The sequence below is a fragment of the Mytilus californianus genome, unplaced genomic scaffold, assembly GCF_021869535.1.
Source record: "Mytilus californianus isolate M0D057914Y unplaced genomic scaffold, xbMytCali1.0.p SCAF_4, whole genome shotgun sequence".
Taxonomy (NCBI): Eukaryota; Metazoa; Mollusca; class Bivalvia; order Mytilida; family Mytilidae; genus Mytilus; species Mytilus californianus.
Window position 1 is genome coordinate 52,429,474 of NW_026262690.1, and position 19,950 is coordinate 52,449,423.

The 19,950-nt window shown below is 35.2% G+C and overlaps 1 protein-coding gene across 1 annotated transcript; it reads left to right on the forward strand.

Annotated features, from left to right (window-relative positions):
* Positions 1-8,090: 8,090 nt before the first annotated feature.
* On the forward strand, positions 8,091-11,775 carry LOC127738232 (LITAF domain-containing protein-like). Its single transcript, XM_052249407.1, has 3 exons — positions 8,091-8,363; positions 8,885-9,077; positions 10,952-11,775. Exons 1-3 carry the CDS (start codon positions 8,270-8,272, stop codon positions 11,058-11,060), a joined length of 396 nt encoding a protein of 131 aa, XP_052105367.1. The 5' UTR covers positions 8,091-8,269; the 3' UTR covers positions 11,061-11,775.
* Positions 11,776-19,950: the final 8,175 nt, after the last annotated feature.

A 19,950-nucleotide genomic window follows, 5' to 3' on the forward strand; every position in this document is an offset into this window, starting at 1 on the left:
ACGACCTTGCGCCCAAAGGCGAGCACGCCACCACGAGACATGCAACGTAAGATGTCGAAATGCGAGGCTTATCATTAAACGCATTTTTTTTTCGTACAAGTTCCATCAAATAGTTGGAAGGGGGGCTACATATATGGTAAATGCATACACTATTTACAAATCCTACTCCTAACGTTGCCTTGTTGGTGAACTCAAACTCCTGGATCCGCATCGAAATTTCAACATTGTTATTTTAACTTTAAACGATGTATTGTTACCCCACATGATGGCCGGAACATTACTGTGCATATGTTAATTATTACCATAACCAAGGATTGAAAATGACGCCTTGGAAGGCTGTAAGACTATCTATACGTACTCCATTAAGTATTTAATACTTCAAAAAAATAATAATTAATATAAAGACCCAATGTGTAACTTTTTTAATCATATACCAAATTTTTTTCTGCAAATAGATAAAAGTCAAACGGACAATACATGTCGTGGAATTGTGGGTTCCATGTTAGCCATACTGTATTTTTGTGACGACAGATATAGGCAATCCGCCAATCGTCCCGTGATAAAATATCGATACATATTTTAACTGCTTTACCTATGAACCTAACTTTTAAATTTAAATAGGACGTATTCAATAAAAAAACTTGTATATAGTTCTGTGATCTATTTAGATCAATGTATTGGCACAGCCTATTTAAATGTAAATGTGAAAGAAGTAATCGTATCGCAAATTGACATTTTTCTAAATCCAAACAGTTGTTTTGTTAGCAGGTACATACTCCCAAGAATGTAGGAAAGGTAGCTGATTTTTTCGTGATTAAATCTTCAGAAACCAATTTGCTGTGCGAGATGATTGATTGTTGGTTGCTTAACGTCCAGTATCAAATATTTTATGCATGTTCAGAAGGAGAACAAATTAACAAAAACATACAATAGGTAGGTCCTGTAATATATATAGAGGCCGTCCGGGATGAAGGTCGGGGAAATGGTGACTGCCACTGGAAGATAATGGTATATCGAATAGGGACAGAAATATTGCCTTGCAACAGGCAACCTACGGACCCCTCAAAGAGTTGTTGCAAGGGTTTATAACGTGCAGAGAGCGTAGTACACTCTCTACACGAGGAATTGGATTTAACGTTCCTATTCTGACTGGACGTTGTTGCGTACTTGTTAATCCCGCGAGATGGATTGTAAGCAGTTTCCGCAAACAATTTATTTATTTACATTGTTGCATTCAATGTGTTCAATTAATTGGGGCAAAAATGAGCTGTGACACAAAAGAAATGTTTTATTTTTATTTTTTAATTCAAATAGTTGATAAGCAAACGCAAAAGAATGCGCGATCAAAGTGTAGAACGTGAAATTACATATAATGTAAATAAAACTTAACTACTGACAAATTATTTTCGTATTATTACCATATAAAAATCAATGTGATTGATTTATTAAATTATTGGTATACTTTGGGACATTAAATTTTGTTCCTATCATCAACAACTTGGTTGAAATAGCTGCATATCTGTTTGGCATTCGTCAAGTTTTCAGGGGTAAATTGAATATATTACTGATTTGATCTCGCCATAATCATTTTACACAATAATACAGCAACCGATTTCAAAGTGTAGTAGAGCACGATTTCCTATGGTACGGTTCGTTTTTTTTATATCCTTACAAAGCTTACAGAAAAACCTCTTTATTGTCATCTTCCAATTTCTTGAGTGAAACATGGCACATCCTCCGGCCTATGGTACTTACGTACCTCAGCTGATACGTGATGCCATGATAAGTTCTCATTGTGTCGATTTTTACGAACCGAAATACAATTTTGACTCAATACTAAAGTTCACCAGCACAAGGTCATGTTTTTCTCTGACTGTTAATGACTTCTTTTTACACTAGATCCATAGGGTGTTGGATTGTACTGGTTGATACTTTAGTCTTAATCGGATACATGTTTTTTTTTATTAAACTTCCCGCTAATACGACAATGTTAAAAATTCCGCTAAAATGACAACACTACGTGACTACGTAACTGCGAATACTCTCAGATCTGTACTTGTGTATTTTGTGTTGTGGGGATGTATAAATACCCTGCCACGTCCGGTCTGTGTTTTTGTTACTTGTTTTTCTCCTTTGTATCGATCTTGATGAGTTAAGCCCTTTCCAACTGATTATTGTAGTTTGTTCATATGTTGTGCTGTTACACCACTGTCCCAGCTTAGGGTGAGGGTTGGGCACCAGCAAACATGTTTAACCGAGTCACATTCTGTATGTGCCTGTCCCAAGTCTGGAACCTGTAATTCAGTGGTTGTTTTTTTGTTCCTGTATATTATATTTGTTATTCGTTTATTGTTTTGTACAGTTTGTTCTTGTGTTGTGTTGTTGCACCACTGTCCTAGGTTAGGGGAGGGTTGGGCGCCCGCCAAACATGATTAGCACCGCCACATTCTGTATGTGCCTATCCCTAGTCAGGAGCCTGTAGTTCAACGACTTGTTGCTGTATATCATTTTTATTTTTTGTTCATTGTTTTGTATATAAATCAGGCCGTCAGTTTTCTCGTTTGAATTGTTTTATATTTGTCATTTCGGGGCCTTTTATAGCTGACTATGCGATATGGGTTTTGCACATTGTTGATGGCCATACGGTGACCTGTAGTTGTTAACTTCTATGTCATTTGGTCTCGGGTGGATAGTTGTCTCATTGGCAATCATACCACATCTTCTTATTTTTCTATTCAAAGACGAACGAAGGAAATGATAATTTCACAAAATCGCCATCCCGATTTGGTTGATCGCTACACTGTCTATCTTACTAGAGAAATGTGCAGTAGAAATGTCCACTTGTGTCCACCTGCCATTGTTGCCGGTTATGTTTGCTCCTGATCTGAAGAAACTTCCTGCTAGATGTTACTTTGTAATTGCATGATAGGTGATACATCATAGACATCAGGGAATGCTTACTTGTCAATGCACTTAACACGTAGCCTGTAATTGAATTGCTTGTTGCTCTGATTGTTTGATTTCTGATATCTGATATGTTGCAAAGCACCTGTCCTATCTCCATGACAAATATGTTGTCCCGCAAATGAAGTCGGAAAACAACAACGTTTTTGTGTGTAAATCATATTACACAAACTGCTTGATAAATGAAACAGGTATTCACAATGAACTTGGAAACTCTACCTATACCCCTACGACATTTACCAAGGAGGAATTCTGGATACTAGTAATCAGTGGTCTGTTATATATGAACCTTTTGAATTTCAACCAAAGACGAAGAACAGGATCTTCCTTCACTGTATATGATACCTTAATTACATAAGTGTCCTTACAAACAACGTTATATTGCTGGGTCTTCCAAGTGCTCCACGAAACTTCTTTCTAAATTATTAACATCAATTTTATCTGCAATCAAAGCCGGGTTTCAAAGTTTTTGTGAGACTACCTATTCTAGAGACGGCGTGAATCAGATTTGTATACTAAAATGTTCCAAAGATCTGTAAGAGTACAAGCAAGACTCTTTCGTCTTGCAATAGTTTTAAAACACTTGACTTTTCTACACTTTACACAAGTATTCCCCATTCCAACCTAAAAGACAAATTGAAAGAATTGGTCCTGCTATGTTTCATAAAAAAGAATGACCAACTTAGATACAAGTATTTTGTCTTAGGGAGGGATAAATTGTAATATTTTGTAAAAAATCACTCCGATTCAAACATAAATTCTCTGAAACTGATATTATCAAGATGCTTAATTTTTTTGATTGACAACATTTTTGTTACGTTCGGAGGAAGTGTTGTTCAACAAAAAAATCGGCATTCCCATGGAAATCAACTGTGTTCCTCTTCTTGCCGACTTGTTTCTTTATTCATATAAGGCTGACTTCATACAGGAGCTCCTTAGGAAGAATGAAAAAAGCTAGCATTATCATTTAACTTCACTTTTCGGTATATAGATGATGTCCTCTAATGGTGACTATGTTGAACGCATCTATCCCATCGAACTAGAAATAAAGTATACAAGAGATACAGTTAAGTCTGCCTCATATCTTGACACACATCTAGAAAATGACAATTGGTGTCGCTTAAGATCAAAACTTGACGATAAAAGATGTGATTTCTGCTTCCTAATTATGAACTTTCCATTTCTATGTAGCAATTTTCCAGGAGCGCTTACATATGGAGTATATATCTCCCAGTTGATACGATATACCGGGGCTTGTATTTCCTATCATCATTTCCTTGGTAGAAGGTTGCTGCTCACAAGGAAGCTATTAAACTATTGAGTTCCAAGTAGTATTGTTGAAATCATCCCTTCGAAAATTTAATGGACGCCATTACGAGTTGGTTGACCGTTTCACAGATGACGACGGATATGTTCAAATTGTCGTTAGCACAATCCCGTCCTCTTTGCCCGGAATGTCACCCACCGAATAAGACTTATCAACGGGTTTTGAACTTGCATGAGCAAATCGACGGGTGCCAAATGTGGAGCAGGATCTTCTTACCCGTCCGGAGCACCTGAGATCACCCCCGGTTTTTGGTGGGATTCGTGTTGCTCAGTTTTTAGTTTTCTATGTTGTGTTTTGTATCTTTGGTATCTTTCGCCTCTCTTTTACAAATCTGGTAACGGATTATCATTCCAAGATCACGGATTGGAAACCGAGATTACGGATTATTTATCAGACACAAATCGACGGGTGCCAAATGTGGAGCAGGTTATTTTTACCCGTCCGGAGCACCTGAGATCACCCCCGGTTTTTAGTGGTGTTCGTGTTGCTCAGTCTTTAGTTTTCTATGTTGTGTTTTGTATACTAGTACTGTTGTTGGTCTTTTTCGTTTTTTGCCATGGCATTGTCAGTGGAGCAGGATCCTCTTACCTGTACGGAGCACCTGAGATCACCACCCCCCCCCCTTGTTGCCTCTCTTACAAATCTTCTATGTTAATGAAAGTATATAAGTCTTACAATTTGGATGCTAAATAAGCCATCAAAATATTATATGGTATAAAACGAATATTACCACAAATGAAAATATAAACAATTTAAAATGTTTTGACATTCATATTTTAATTACAATGTACACTGTGTTTTGGAAATAAATAGTCCGTATTAGACGAATGATGTTCTGTGTAATGTTAGAAACATAAAATATTCAACAAAATGGAGTACATACACTATTATATCGAATGAGCAATAGTAAATCTTCTAAAACTAAAGCTCAGTGTGTATTTACAGCATAAAACATTCATATTGGTATGTCAAGTTAATGAACACCCGGAAACCTAAAAATATCAGTTTTTTCGAATAAATAATAAAGCGTCATTAATTCTAAACAGTAAATGGCAAGTCCACAAGAGCTGAATGAGATGATAACCTTATCATTTATGGCAAATGACATTGTGTAAAGGGTCTTGGATACATGATTTTTAATTAGTTGTAATTGGCTTTGAACTAGCTTTCAGTAACAGCAATTATTCTCAGCTTTTAGTGCTCTTGTTAGTTGTGATTTTTTATCGATCAGATGAGTTAAGCCCTTATCAACTGATTTTATAGTTTGTTCTTATCTTGTGTTGTTACACCACTCTCCCAGGTTAGAGAAGGGCTGGGTGTCCGCAAATATGTTCAACACCGCCACATTCTATATGAGCCTGTCCCGAGTCAAGAGCCTGTAATTCAGTGTTGTCTTTTGTTTCTGTATATCATATTTGCTTTTCGTTTGTTGTTTTGTACATAAATCAGGCCGTTGGTTTTCACGGATGAATTGTTTAACATTTGGTCATGGTGGGGTCTTTTATAGCTTTTGCGGTATGGGTTTTGCTTTGCTCATTGTTAAAGACCTTAAGTTGAGTTGCTAGCATCTATGTCATTTGATCTTTAGTGAATCGTTGTCTCATTGGTTTCCCTATTTTATACCAACGTAGATAGTCAATAGTTTCTATTATTTTCAAACGAAAACATAAGAAAAAAAATGTTCATACAATAAAGAACACAAAGGGAAGATGGGTATAGAAATATGGTCACTTCAACTCCTTTCATCCGACAGTAAGACCTATATAGGCGTCCCTTTGGCTGTACAAATAAGTAGCCATGTCAGGTCGAATTGCGGACATACAATCCGATGATTTTTGTTGGGAGAGTGTCACGCTGCTCTTTGTCGCAATCCCGTCTTTCTTTCCTTGTTTGCAACCATCATTATATGAGACCCATCATTTGATTTGTACTTGTCATGAGACATACGACAGTTGTCACTAATGGAGTAGATACTGCTACCAAAAACGAGATAATCTCAGGGGCTCCGGAAGGGTAAGCAGGCCCTTCTTCACGTGTGGCAGCAATCGTATTGTTCATGGCAAGTACAAATTCGGTGTTAAGGTCTCATTCGGGATGTCACAATCAAGGAAAATAGGACGGGAATGTGGTGACGACAATTGGAAAAGGTTGAAATAAAATATAACAAGTAACCAATTAGGTAGGTACTGTAAAGTATAGATAGATCGAGATTAAGAGCGGAGAATGTGTACCGTCACAGGAAAAAGAGGTCGCTATATAGAGGCAGAAGTTTTACCTTGCAATAGGTAACCGACTTCTGAGTTTTGAATGTCCCTTTTCTACAGACCCGTAAACAAAGTATTGCTTGTTTACGTGAAAAAAGGTAAGAATATTCCAAGGGTCAATCGTAAGTCAAAAAAGGACAGGTAAACCAATGACCAACACGGGAAACAATCAACTGTTCAAAACACCACAAAAAAGAAAGAATGCCCCATTTGAATCTCACTAAAAAGCAATATTGAATTCGGTTGCTCCGAAATGGTATGCAGTCTATTTATTTTTATTTTTTTTTGGGGGGGGGGGGTTGAAGATTTAGTTTGTCTTTACGTCATTTTTGGTTTTTTGCCATGATTGTGTAGGTTTCTCTTTGACTTAGGAGTTTTGATTCTTCTTTTTGGTATGATCTGCCTATTTATTACAGTTAGCAAAAAACTCATTTAAAATAAAAATTGGAAAAGAGTGACTGGTTGGGCTGTTGAATAAGCAGAACTGCAGTATCTCTAGAGCAGTCTACTATTTATTTTGATGACGAAAGTAAAAGATTGACTGCGCTTTAATGTCCCAATAAAAATAATAAAAGGTGCCAATAGTTGAGTTCTGTGAAATATTCAAATTCCACTACTGTCATTCGGTATATCGAGAAAAAATAGGTTGAAAGAAAAAGTAGCGGTGGTACAGTAATACAATAAGATCATGTGAGATCTAGTATCGGACCGTTAATGTAATCTTATCGAGAAGACACATGCAAGGTCAGTGTATAATCTAATTCATTCATTTATAAGGACACATATCTGAAAAAATAAGACTGTATGTCAAAATGGTTTACAATATGATCAATATCGAAAAATCATAGTTTAAAAGTTTACCGTTTTTAATAAAACTATATAAAAGGCTGATTGTTCATCAACATTTCAATTGATAATAAAAATGTAAAACAAAATACAGCGTTGTTTCATAGTTTGAAGGACTTAATAACTATTATCTGAACATTTTCGTTCTATATAATTATTACAGTTTCAAATGCTGACTAATAGAATTATATTGTAGTAGCTAAATAACAAAATTTGCAAAAATTGGAATATTTATATAAAATAGATATTTCTGGTGGTGAAAGATCGGGTACCGCTTGTTGATGATTGTGAAAAGGATTGTGATCTGGGATGCGGCTTTTTTGTTTTTTTCACATATTTTTAAATTGAATTGGATTTAATTGGATTTTCAAACCGATACCAGATCTTTCACGGTCGGATCGCAATACTTGGCCACCGTTACTAATTCTTTCACGATCATGTTTTTGTTAATCGGATGAAAGCCCTGGAGTTCGGCCGGGGACACAATTCGTGTGAAATATCATAACAACGATAATATAAAGAAGCACACTAACTTTAAACTGTTTTTATACTATAGATAAATAAACCGTTCCAGTCACCTGTTAAATTATACCATTCCATATTTTTAAATAGGTCTTCCTAATTATACATGTTATATTTGCCACTTAAAGAATTAATCGATTTTCTAAAATAGCCATGTGAAATTAAACCTTTGTTGATCCAATGACGTATAAATAAATAAGGTTGACGAACTAGGTTAAAAAAATATACCTGTATAATACATGTAATTCAGGTAGTAAAATCAATATAAAGTAATACAATTGGGAAATACTTGTGACCACAGATATAGCCGCCATTCATAGATAAAAGTCTTTTTTCGAAAAGGAAAATGTCTACAGGACCACCACCAACATATACCGAGAAAGGAAGCGGACCATTACCAGTATTTCCAGCACCACCAGGACCAAATGAAGCCCCACCAGGTCTGTTTATTCTGAATATCTTTATAGCTATTGAAATCCAAAAGTTTATCGATGAAATTTTTATTTGAACCCCTATTTAAATATGAGATATTTTTCAAAATAAGCGTAAGAATCAAATTCTTCCTTTTGAAGACATTTTTATTTCGAAGAACTGAACCGTTAATTCCAAGTAAATGTGAGATAAGCTTCCTGTATGTTATCTATACATATATTTTATATCGGTTCGGATTTTTTATCAGGGGTTTAATATTGGTTTCTTTTTTGTGTATTTAATTTCTGTTTATTCATTTTTTGTTTCATTACATCCATCATTTATAAGCAAATTCATTACTCTTTGAAAGCTTTCTAACTCTAAATCTGCCAGAATTATCGGAATACATTGACTTTTGTGAAGTTACTATCTGATTTTATAATAATGATAGATGTCATACATGCATATATGGGAACATAAGTAATAAAAATATAAGGGAGACGAAGAATGAACATTCTATTGATTTTAAGTCGCTTTTTGTATATTTTAGGATATTCACAAACTTCACATTACTCACAAAACTTTGTGGTGGTCAATCAGCCTGGTATGATGAAATGCCAAACATTCCTTGAAACACCTGTTCGGACAACATGTCCATCGTGTCGAGCTGAGATTCTTACATCTACACATTATGAAACTGGTACTTTTACATGGGTTGCATGTTTAGTTATTGCATTTGTTGGGTACGTTTAAATGTATTTATACAGTCTCATAAAAATTATCACCTATGCTATTTTCTCATTAAATTAGTTCTTTTATTTGTTAGGTATGATGAGTTATACAAATGAAATAATTTTATTACAATTAAATAAATACATAAATTGAGGGAAGATATTTCCGTTGTCCAATGGTTTAATAAAAAGACCAATACCAAGAGTTTGAACAAGTAGCAACTACCTACTTTGCAGAACCTATATAACCTATTGTATTAATTGTAAATTTGTTTTCGTCCTGAATATGCATGAAATATTTGTCAATGGACGTAAAATAAGCAATAACCAATCAATCTAATAAACGTTTCACATATTACACATTTCATAAAAAATCATCAAAGATAGCAGGCTTATAATTTTGTACGCCAAACGCGAGTTTCGTCAACAAAAGACTTATCAGTGATAATAGAATAAAAAGTTAAAAGGCCGGATAAAATTACAAAGTTGAAAAGCATTGAGGACCCAAAATTCTGAAAGGTTTTGCCAAATACAACTAAGGTAATAATTCCCCAGATAGAACATCCCTACATTACTTCCTTTGTATCAATTATCCTACATATGGAAGTTGCTAAAATTATCAAAAGCACTTGAAATCATCATCATTTTGAAATGGTAGATCCATTAGCAATTCACATTTCTGTCAAAATTTTGAAGAAATGAAGTTAGAAGACGAAACCATTAGGATTTGCTGGTCTACACACTTCCAACGTTTACATATACTTTCTATGAATATTTCAGGGTTAACAGAAAACTTTGAGGCAAATCTAACTATGTGACAACAAACATATTAGATAAGCCAAACAATTTGCTTATAAACATTCAATTCAATGAAAAATCTAAATCTAAATCTATGAAATTCTAACGTGACAATATAGAATAAGAAGGTGTCAAGGTATGATTGCCAATGAGACAACTAGCCACCTTAGACTTAAGCAACTATAGATCATCATACGTCTTTCAATAATGAGAAAAACGCATACCGTACAGAAGGCCATGAATTGACAAAATGCAAAACAATTATAACGAGTAAACCAACTATTATGAAATCTGAATGACAAAATTCTTCCATAAACACTTCAGGTACATGTGAGTTAACAGTACTAAAAACTTCCATGGTGATACTTTAAATAAAATAAAATTATGGTGTTACTTTACAGGCCGATAAAATTTAAGCATCGCCAATAGATTGTTTCTTTAACGCACAGTAGCAAATATTTCATACATATTCCAGCGAAAACAAATTAACAAAAAATCCAACAGGTAGATTTGGCAAAGAAGGTGGACCAGAATGAAAGGCGGGAAATTTTGATTGCAAAAACAAAAGGAGAGCAAGTTGGAAAAGGGGCAAGAATTTTGCAATGCAACAGGTTACTTATGACCGCTTAAAGAGTTATTTATAGTTTTCTTTAATGTGCAGAGAGTATATAACTCTCCCTACGACAGGAATCTTATTTCCTTCCCTTCGAATCATCATAAGTTTTGAATGTCCACTTGGCATTTTCGGCCTCTTTTTTTATTAAACGCTTTCCTTCCGATCGAACGTGGCTGTGTATTAATTCATCCCACACAGGCAAACGTACACTACTCTAAACGATAGGCCTCACTGGAAGAGAGTTTACCATATTTCTTGATCCAAGTCAACCCTTGGGGGTAATGTATGAAGTAAGAACTGTTGTCTTTACAGATATGTAATTTAACTTATCAAAGAAGACCACCTCCCTGAATGCTTGCTCAACGCATTTTGCAACATAACAGAACTTTTTATTTTATTAATTTACCAAAGTGTATCTGCTCTGACGTATACATTGAACAAAAGGATATTTATTCCAATTTATCAATTGTAGATTATGGTTATTTTGCTGTTTGATACCGTTTTGTATGAATGCATGCAAGGATGTAGTACATACTTGTCCTAGTTGTAGACACACAGTTGGACGGTTCAGCAGAGCTTGATTTACAAGAAAGCTTAGTCTGCAGATAGTCACAATAATAATTCTTTGAAGAAGAATGGCATAATAAATGCAGTTCCGAGAGGATTTGCGTTTTTAATTATATTTTACTGTTTCTGTGACATTTAATTTATTTTACTTGCATATATTTTACTTTTATTTTGTTTTCTTATCAATCGAGATTGCTAAACAGAGTGTCTTGCTTAACTAATATCCCCAAGAAATATTTTGTAGTATGTCTCATAATAATATTAATTCTAATTGGTTCTAATATACAAGTCAATCAAAGCATTGTATAATACGCATGTTTTAAATTAATTGAAGAAGAACCTGGAGGGTCACTATAAGCATTTAACCCTCCAAACAAAAGTATTTGTACAAAAATCAACTGTAAAGCTGTTTAGTAATTTTACCACCAAAATTATTGTCATGCTTATAGATAATTTAAAAATTTGCGCTAGAAGGTTAAGGAGTTTACTGATTTTGCCAAAATATGTCTATTGTCCCTAAACTTGGACCTTTTGACAATAAATATCAGGTGTGAAGAAAATTTAACCACCATTGTAGTTCTTATCATAATCATAACCACTGCACCAAATGGTGGTTAATATTCGTCACAATTTAGGGACCATAATTATTCATATTCTTCTTAGTGTTTTATTGTTCAAATTGTAATAAAATGTTGTTAATGAAGTTTCAATAAAAAAATATGCATCATTGCTACTTTGTTGTTTATAGGTAAGATATTTTATGATTAAGAATCCAGAAAGGGCATTCGAGATCACAAATGTCAAGTGATTATCAACGTTTAATTCTTAGTATCAATCATAGTTTTTTATACATTTTTGCTAATGCTCTGATTTAGAAGCCCTGAACTTGTCACAATTAGATAAAAAAAAAACATTAAGCCTAGACACAGTGACATCACACTAAATATAATTATGAAATCATACAAAGAAATCTTTTAAAACAGTTGAAAGACATAAGGAAGGCAATCAAAAACGTAAGTCGAAGACGGATGGATGCCAAAAGAAAACGTTACAAAGTCAAAAGCAGTCTACAACACACTACACAGAAAAATAAAGAGTGATCAACACGAACCTCACCAAGAAAACGTTCGTCAACTGGTATGAACCAGATGAATAATGAGTTTCTGTCCTACTTATGAAACCTGTCGTATCCGGTGAAAGGTCATATTCGATGATTGTGTCATAAACGAAGAATGGACGATAGTGTTATTTGGACAAATGAACATATCCGTGGGCTTTTAAGACAGACATCATGAAAACGAGGTTTGGAAAAAAGACGGACGCATAGAAGAGCTCCTGATATATAATAATCAAGTCTAAAAGGGTACGTCATCACCAAAAAATAGTAAAATCTTTGGCTACTAATATCACAGTCTGGGAACAAACAACTTCGACCATCTCTTCGTTGTGTGTATGTACCTCTTTGTTTGTCGGAAATATGTGTAAGGCTTTCATCGATGCTTTTAGAACTTCAGAAACTTATACAGATGACAAAATGGATAAATCTTCCTTAAGAAAAGGCTGTCTTTACAGATGTGTTCTCATTCTGTTGAGCAATACTGCAAAGTCCTGATCATTCTTTTGACGCATGATTTCTGTTGGTATTGCAGTTTTGAAGACAGCTAGGATTCCAGAGGTCAAGAAAAAGAGTGTTAATATCTATATAAAGTGGCGATGCTCGGACAGGAGAAAGCTGGCAGATGCCATCGACTGCAAGAGCAGCTATACCTCTTTGTTTGTTTTATTTGGGATAATCTGCCACTAATATAATTATGTTAGTTGCTTATGGTCAACCATAGATTTTTATCTATCACCAGAATGCACACAAGGACTCATATTTTGAGCGAAGGATATTTAGTAGATTCTCTCCTAAAGGTTTTTATGGCAACTTGATATCTTTGTTGATAACAAAAGCTGAGTGGATTGTGGTTCCTTCAATCTGTAATACCGCTGTTCCAGTGAGCGCTGAAGAAAGACAGACATTGCATCTGGAGTATGTGCTCAAGCATCCTGCTGAATATTACCCTCATGCAGGTCTTCCAAAGCACTTTCTAATTCATCAGGGTCATGCTCATACTTTTTCCTAATTGCAGAGATAATATCTACATCCATTGAACCATCAAAATCTTCATGTTTCAGTGTGGCAAGTACAACTGAAGTAAAGACCATTAAAACTCTTCCTTTGCTTTTTCATATTGAACCTTAAATACCTGTTGACATTTTCATTTCCTTTACTTTTTTGTTTCACATATCCTTGGTGATTTTGTAGTTTAAAGACTGTTGATTTTTCTGTAGATTTTTTGTTAAATGGGATGAATGTTTTGTAAAGAAAAGAAATCAGCCGAACACATATCATTGAAGTCTTCATCATTTGGAAAATCAAAATACTTTTTGAAAATTGTAGTCATCCAAATATTCTCATCGTCGTCACGCCTAGATCTGATTACGTTGATAGGCAATGTCATTTTCATGGGTTTACTACCTGTGGGTATGAATACAATATTCCGAGAGCAGTTCTTCAACTTAAAGTGCAAACTCTGTACACTACTTCCTGAGCAGAAATCTTTTTGATGTTCATATACACCTGGCCTATTTTGTTCATTGTTCCTGAAGCATCTTTGTTGCCTTCTATTGCTTCTTTCTAAGCTCTTTGTGGCAGTTCACTTATTTCACCTTCAGTCTTGTTGATATACGATAAAATATACACAACACACACAGGAGTAAACATCTGTCACATATTGTATATCAATGTTGGCATTCCAAGCACATATTAAAATACTGTTGAAATTGTTGACCCATAGATTTGAAAGATTTCTCTTGTGGTGTATAACATTCTTGGTTGTGACACTTTTCAAACATTGTTTATAGTCTGGATATGTTGTGTTTGCCAGTTTAAGTATGCTATCCAATGTCAAATATGGTAAGGAATCATAAACTGTGATGATTGTCTAAATGTCCTTAGAACATGTTTAGCTTATCTTATACGTATAGTCTTACAGGGTTTTTCTATTTCTTCAAATGATGAAGGTGCCTTCCCCTTGGAAGTGTGATCTTTCTGGGCATCAAGTCTTGCAATGAAAGTTTTTCGTATTGGAGGATTGGAAAAAATAAACCTACAGGATGTTAAATGCTTTTTACAGGATTTTGAATGATTTCGGCTGTATGTCTGTACTGATGTAACTATTTCATATAGTTCAGTGTTGGCTTCTTTGTTTGATAACTCAGTAGTGATATGTTGATCTACAAATCTGCAAATGTCATCATCACTGTCCTTATCTAGTCGTGGAACACCTACAATCCGGAAGGGTAAACAGATCTTGCTCTACATGTGGCACCTGTCGTGTTGCTCATGCTAGTGCAAACCCGGTAATAAGTCTTATTCGGTAGGTCACATTCGGGGGGGAAAGGGGGGGACTGGATTGTAGTTACGACAATTGGAACATACCGGGTATCCGCTATCATCTGTAAAACGGATATTCCATTACGGTCAACCAACTCGTGATTGCGTCCGTAGAATTTACGAAGGGATGATTTCAATTTCACCACTTGGAACTCTTGGTTTAATAGCTTCCTTGTGAGCGGCAACCCTCTATCAAAGAAATCATGGGTTTACTACCTGTGAGTATGAATACAATATTTCGAGAGCAGTTCTTCAACTTAAAGTGCCAACTCTGTACACTTCTTCCTTAGCAGATAACTTTTTGATGTTCATATACACCTGGCCTATTTTTTACATTGTTCCTGAAGCATCTTTGTTGCCTTCTATTGCTTCTTTCTAAGCTCTTTGTGGCAGTTCACTTATTTCACCTTCAGTCTTGTTGATATACGATAAAATATACACAACACACACAGGATTAAACATCTGTCATATATTGTATATCAATGTTGGCATTCCAAGCACATAATAAAATACTGTTGAAATTGTTGACCCATAGATTTGAAAGATTTCTCTTGTGGTGTATAACATTCTTGGTTGTGACACTTTTCAAACATTGTTTATAGTCTGGATATGTCGTGTTTGCCAGTTTAAGTATGCTAACCAATGTCAAATATGGTAAGGAATCATAAATTGCGATGATTGTCTAAATGTCCTTAGAACATGTTTAGCTTATCTTATACGTATAGTCTTACAGGGTTTTTCTATTTCTTCAAATGATGAAGGTGCCTTCCCCTTGGAAGTGTGATCTTTCTGGGCATCAAGTCTTGCAATGAAAGTTTTTCGTATTGGAGGATTGGAAAAGTTAAACCTACAGGATGTTGAGTGCTTTTTACAGAATTTGAATGATTTCGGCTGTATGTCTGTACAAATGTAACTATTTCATATAGTTCAGTGTTGTCTTCTTTGTTTGACAACTCAGTAGTGATATGTTGATCTACAAATCTGCAAATGTCATCATCACTGTCCTTATCTAGTCGTGGAACACCTTCAATCTGGAAGGGTAAACAGATCCTACTCTACATGTGGCACCCGTCGTGTTGCTCAAGCTATTACAAACCCGGTAATAAGTATTATTCGGTAGGTCACATTCGGGGGGAAAGGGGGACTGGATTGTAGTTACGACAATTGGAACATACCGGGTATCCGCTTTCATCTGTGAAACGGATATTCCATTACGGTCAACCAGCTCGTGATTGCGTCCGTAGAATTTACGAAGGGATGATTTCAACTTCACCACTTGGAACTCTTGGTTTAATATCTTCCTTGTGAGCAGCAACCCCCTATCAAAGAAATCATGATAGGAAATACAAGCCCTGGAATATCGTATCAACTGGCAGATATATACTCCGTATGCAGGCGCTGCTGGAATGTTGCTGCATAGAAATAGAAAGTTCACAAGTCTTTCATTGTCAGTTCCCATTATGGAGGAGTCCCACGGAATGGTTAAAGGAAAAGATCACATTTTAATATCTGCTTCAAGCAGTCCAAATTTGATAACTTGGAGCGATTCCGGCTTTTCCCATCTGCAGTTGTTTGTTATAGCCCTTGTATAAGGCAATGGACATATTAGGTGTTACTGTTGTTATCTCAGTGACATATTGAGCAAAAATATATTGGCTATCTGCAGCAAATCTTGGATCGGCAGACAAGAGTCTGGCATTAAAGTATTTTGTTGGAGTAAGTTTCAGTTGACGATCCATTGAAAATCCAAATTGTCTACTAAGATGTAAATGTGGGAATTCTATTGCATTACCTTTTTCTTTGAATACACTTTTCTGAGTCTAATTTTCACCAGAAGCCAAGCAAAATATTTTCCTGTTTGTATCAAGAACCTTCTGACCAAGGTCGATTGTTGCAAACAAGTATCGGGGCCTTTTATAGCTGACTGTGCGGTATGGGCTTTGCTCATTGTTGAAGAACGTACGGTGACCTATATTTGTTAATTTCTGTGTCATTTTGATCTCTTGTCGAGAGTTGTCTCATTGGCAATCATACCACATCTTCTTTGAATATATTATATCATTATTTTTCTTGATCTTCTTTCGTGTTCATTGACTGATGTTCATTGTCAGTATTGTAAAAAGTAAAATAACAAAAATACCGAACTCCAAGGAAAATTCTAAAGAGAAAGTGTCTTATCAAATGGCAAAATCAAAAGCTCAAACACATCAAACGAATGGAAAACAACTGTCATATTCCTGACTTGGTACAGGCATTTCCTTATGTAGAAAATGGTGGATTAAACCTGGTTTTATAGCTAGCTAAACCTCTCAATTGTATGACACTCGCATAAAATTCCATTATATTGACAACAATGTGTGAGCAAAACAAAAAGATATTATAGGGAAAATTGTCAAAAATAGGGGTACAGCAGTCAACATTGTGTTATAATCTTAATCACTATAAAAACAAACAAATAAGAAAAACAAATGGCATATAGATATAGCACATAAGCAAAAATGAAAGACAAGAATACAAAAATTTACCATAGCACAATATCACAATGACGGGATGTATAAGTACCGAGCCACGCCAAAGGGATATTACTAAAAATGGACTAAACAGTAAAGGAAATAATATACAAAGACAAATAAAAGAACACTATAACACGTAACCTTTAACTCATTATGGGCCTCCTTTTGGCAAGGAAAGAATCTTCTTAAAAGGTTAAATATCACTGCTATATGAAATGACAGATTTCAAACTTGTCTCATAGATATGTTTTAACATTGATTTGAACTTGCAGGTTATTATAGTATTACATCTAACCTACTCTACCTTTAAAAATATTGATACAATACCATCAAGTTAAAGTAAAAGTGTTTTAGTCGCGTTCGATGCAAACTTGTGGACTATCATTTATTAGGACAAAGTCAAATTCATTTATGTAATCGTCAGAAAACGTTCGAAGAAATTTTTTAAAACTTGTATTTTTCTCTGGAAAAATTCAATTCTGATCATTTCGCACAATTGATACTATTCTCGGTTTTTTAGTTAATCAAGACTTTTGATTTTAGTATGTCCTGTCATCTTTTCGTGTTTTCGTAATGATTAATTGTTTGCTTTCTTTTGGTTTAACTGGGTCTTGCGTGGTCAATAGTTGTCTAATTCAACTTTTGTTTTTCCTTTTAACCTTGTAACACAGCCACCTTCGAAAACACAAAGAATTGACGTTATATTAAATAGAATAACGTTTGGCACTGAGTGCAATACGACATGTATTCCTGATAGAACATAACACTTTTGTGTATCTGGATTGTGTATATGTTTCAGTAAATATGTGAAATTAGGAGTTACATGTAATTACTAAACAATTCAGTAAATACCTGTAATTACTAATCAATTTAGTAATTACATGTATTTACTGATTGTTTTAGTAATTACAGGTAATCACTGATTTTTTTATGTAATTTTTACATATTTTTTTATATTTTGTTTCAAAATTTTATACATAATTCAAGAAACCAAATAAGAAAGTAAAGGGAATGATGGTAGGGCTTACTTTAGGATTAAGGAATCAAAGGTCCTTCTTCAAGACGGCATGCTCTTTATTTACAGTTTGTGTATTGAAACTGGAAAATGGCTGTTTTATAGTTTTGAAACTCGCTGAAAATCATTTGCAGCATGCAAGACAATGATATAAATCCATGCTACGATAATGTTTAATTCACAAATTATCTCAACTAAACATGCATATTGTCACCAATTAACACAGAATAAATGCATACTGTCACCAATTAACATAGAATAAATGCATATTGTCACCAAATAACATACAATGAATGCAAATTACTTATCATGACATGACAAACTATGTGACATCTTGAGTTACACAAAACGTTAGACTCGACACATTTGCATGTCTTTTTGTACACAAACTGTTTTGCATGCACACTTCGCGAAACTCTGCCCATCTCCGACTGACTGTAGGGACGCTGCTTCCCTAACACTTAACTCGACCTGGGTATTTGCATCTTGCAATGCCAATGAATGGATTTCTGAGAAAGTGAACTGATTACTAGAGAAAGATCCATTTAAAATTCCATCCTTTGAGCAGAGTTGGAACTGGTCTTTGTCTGATCATGTTCCAAAACTAGACACAAAAGATTTTTTGGATCCCAACGTTCTCTATTGACACTAGGAATGGGAACAGTAATGTTATCACCGACTTGAAAGCTCGCAAAATTTGGTTGCCTCGGGCAACCATGATTTGGGCTTGCTTCTATAAGTTTGATCCACTTGCATGACGTTCCGTTGAATGCATTCTGAACGGATACAAATGGCAAAACAGGCCTGTAATGTTGAATCCGTCTGGAAATATACAGAACATTTTTTGCATTCGCGTTCATATTGTAAGCTATGCACCTCATTCGGAGTGTGATCTTCTACGGAGACACTTTGAGATTGTGGTATCAAGATGTCAAGTAATGAGGATTCTACATCAGATGTCTGTTGACTATCCTGTGTTTCCGAGGTTGGTTGCCTATAAGATATTTCAGAGGTTGGTTGACTATCCGGTGTTTCACAGGCTGGATGAATGTCAGGTAATGAACTATTCGTCACGCTTATAGCACTGTTTTGGTTAACTGGTGTTAGAAATTGAGAAAGCAGAGCAACCAAATCATCGTTACTACTTTGAGAAACTGATCCATGATGTCTATTGGTTATCTCCAAATTCGGATCCTCGTCCTGCAGCAGAGTTACTGGGCCGACCTTTGGTGGACAACTAAACATTGCCTCGTAGGGTGAACGTCTGATTCCAGAGTGATTACGGCGATTTTTCTGAAACTTCACAAATTCAATTTCAGTTGCCCATTTTGTAGTTTCGTTGTCTTTCACCCAACTCACTAGCATGTCATGGACGTCACCGTTGGACCTCTCCACGCTGCCTTTGGGATTGAGGATGAAGTGGTTTTCAATGTGCTGTACCAATTCAGGCCAAAACTGCTTCAGTTCGAGTATTATCTTTGCTGTAAATTCTCTTTCATTGTCGCACTGCAGAATGTGAGGCGCTCCTAATATGAGAAATACATTTGTTAGAAGTTTATAGCCAACTTCAGCAACTGCTTTTGATTCGAGAATGCCAAATTTGGTTAAATGGTCTTGATGATTTATAATACAATTAAAATCCCTATCAGGCATACTTTGTACATCAATCAGATCAACTTGCCCTCGTGTGTTGAATTCCTTAGACAAAATAGGTTGTATTATGACTCCCTTTGACGGATTTTAGCGTTGAAGCTGACATTCTTCACACATAGACTTGTACAAATTGATGGCGTTAAGAGTCACATTTGCATATTTCTTGTTCAGTTACTTCTGCATCTTATCCCTCCCAGCGTGGTTGAATGCACTGTTGGACTTCCTGATCACATCAAATGTTTTCAAGAGAGACAAAGTACAGAATAGGATAATCTTCTTTATTT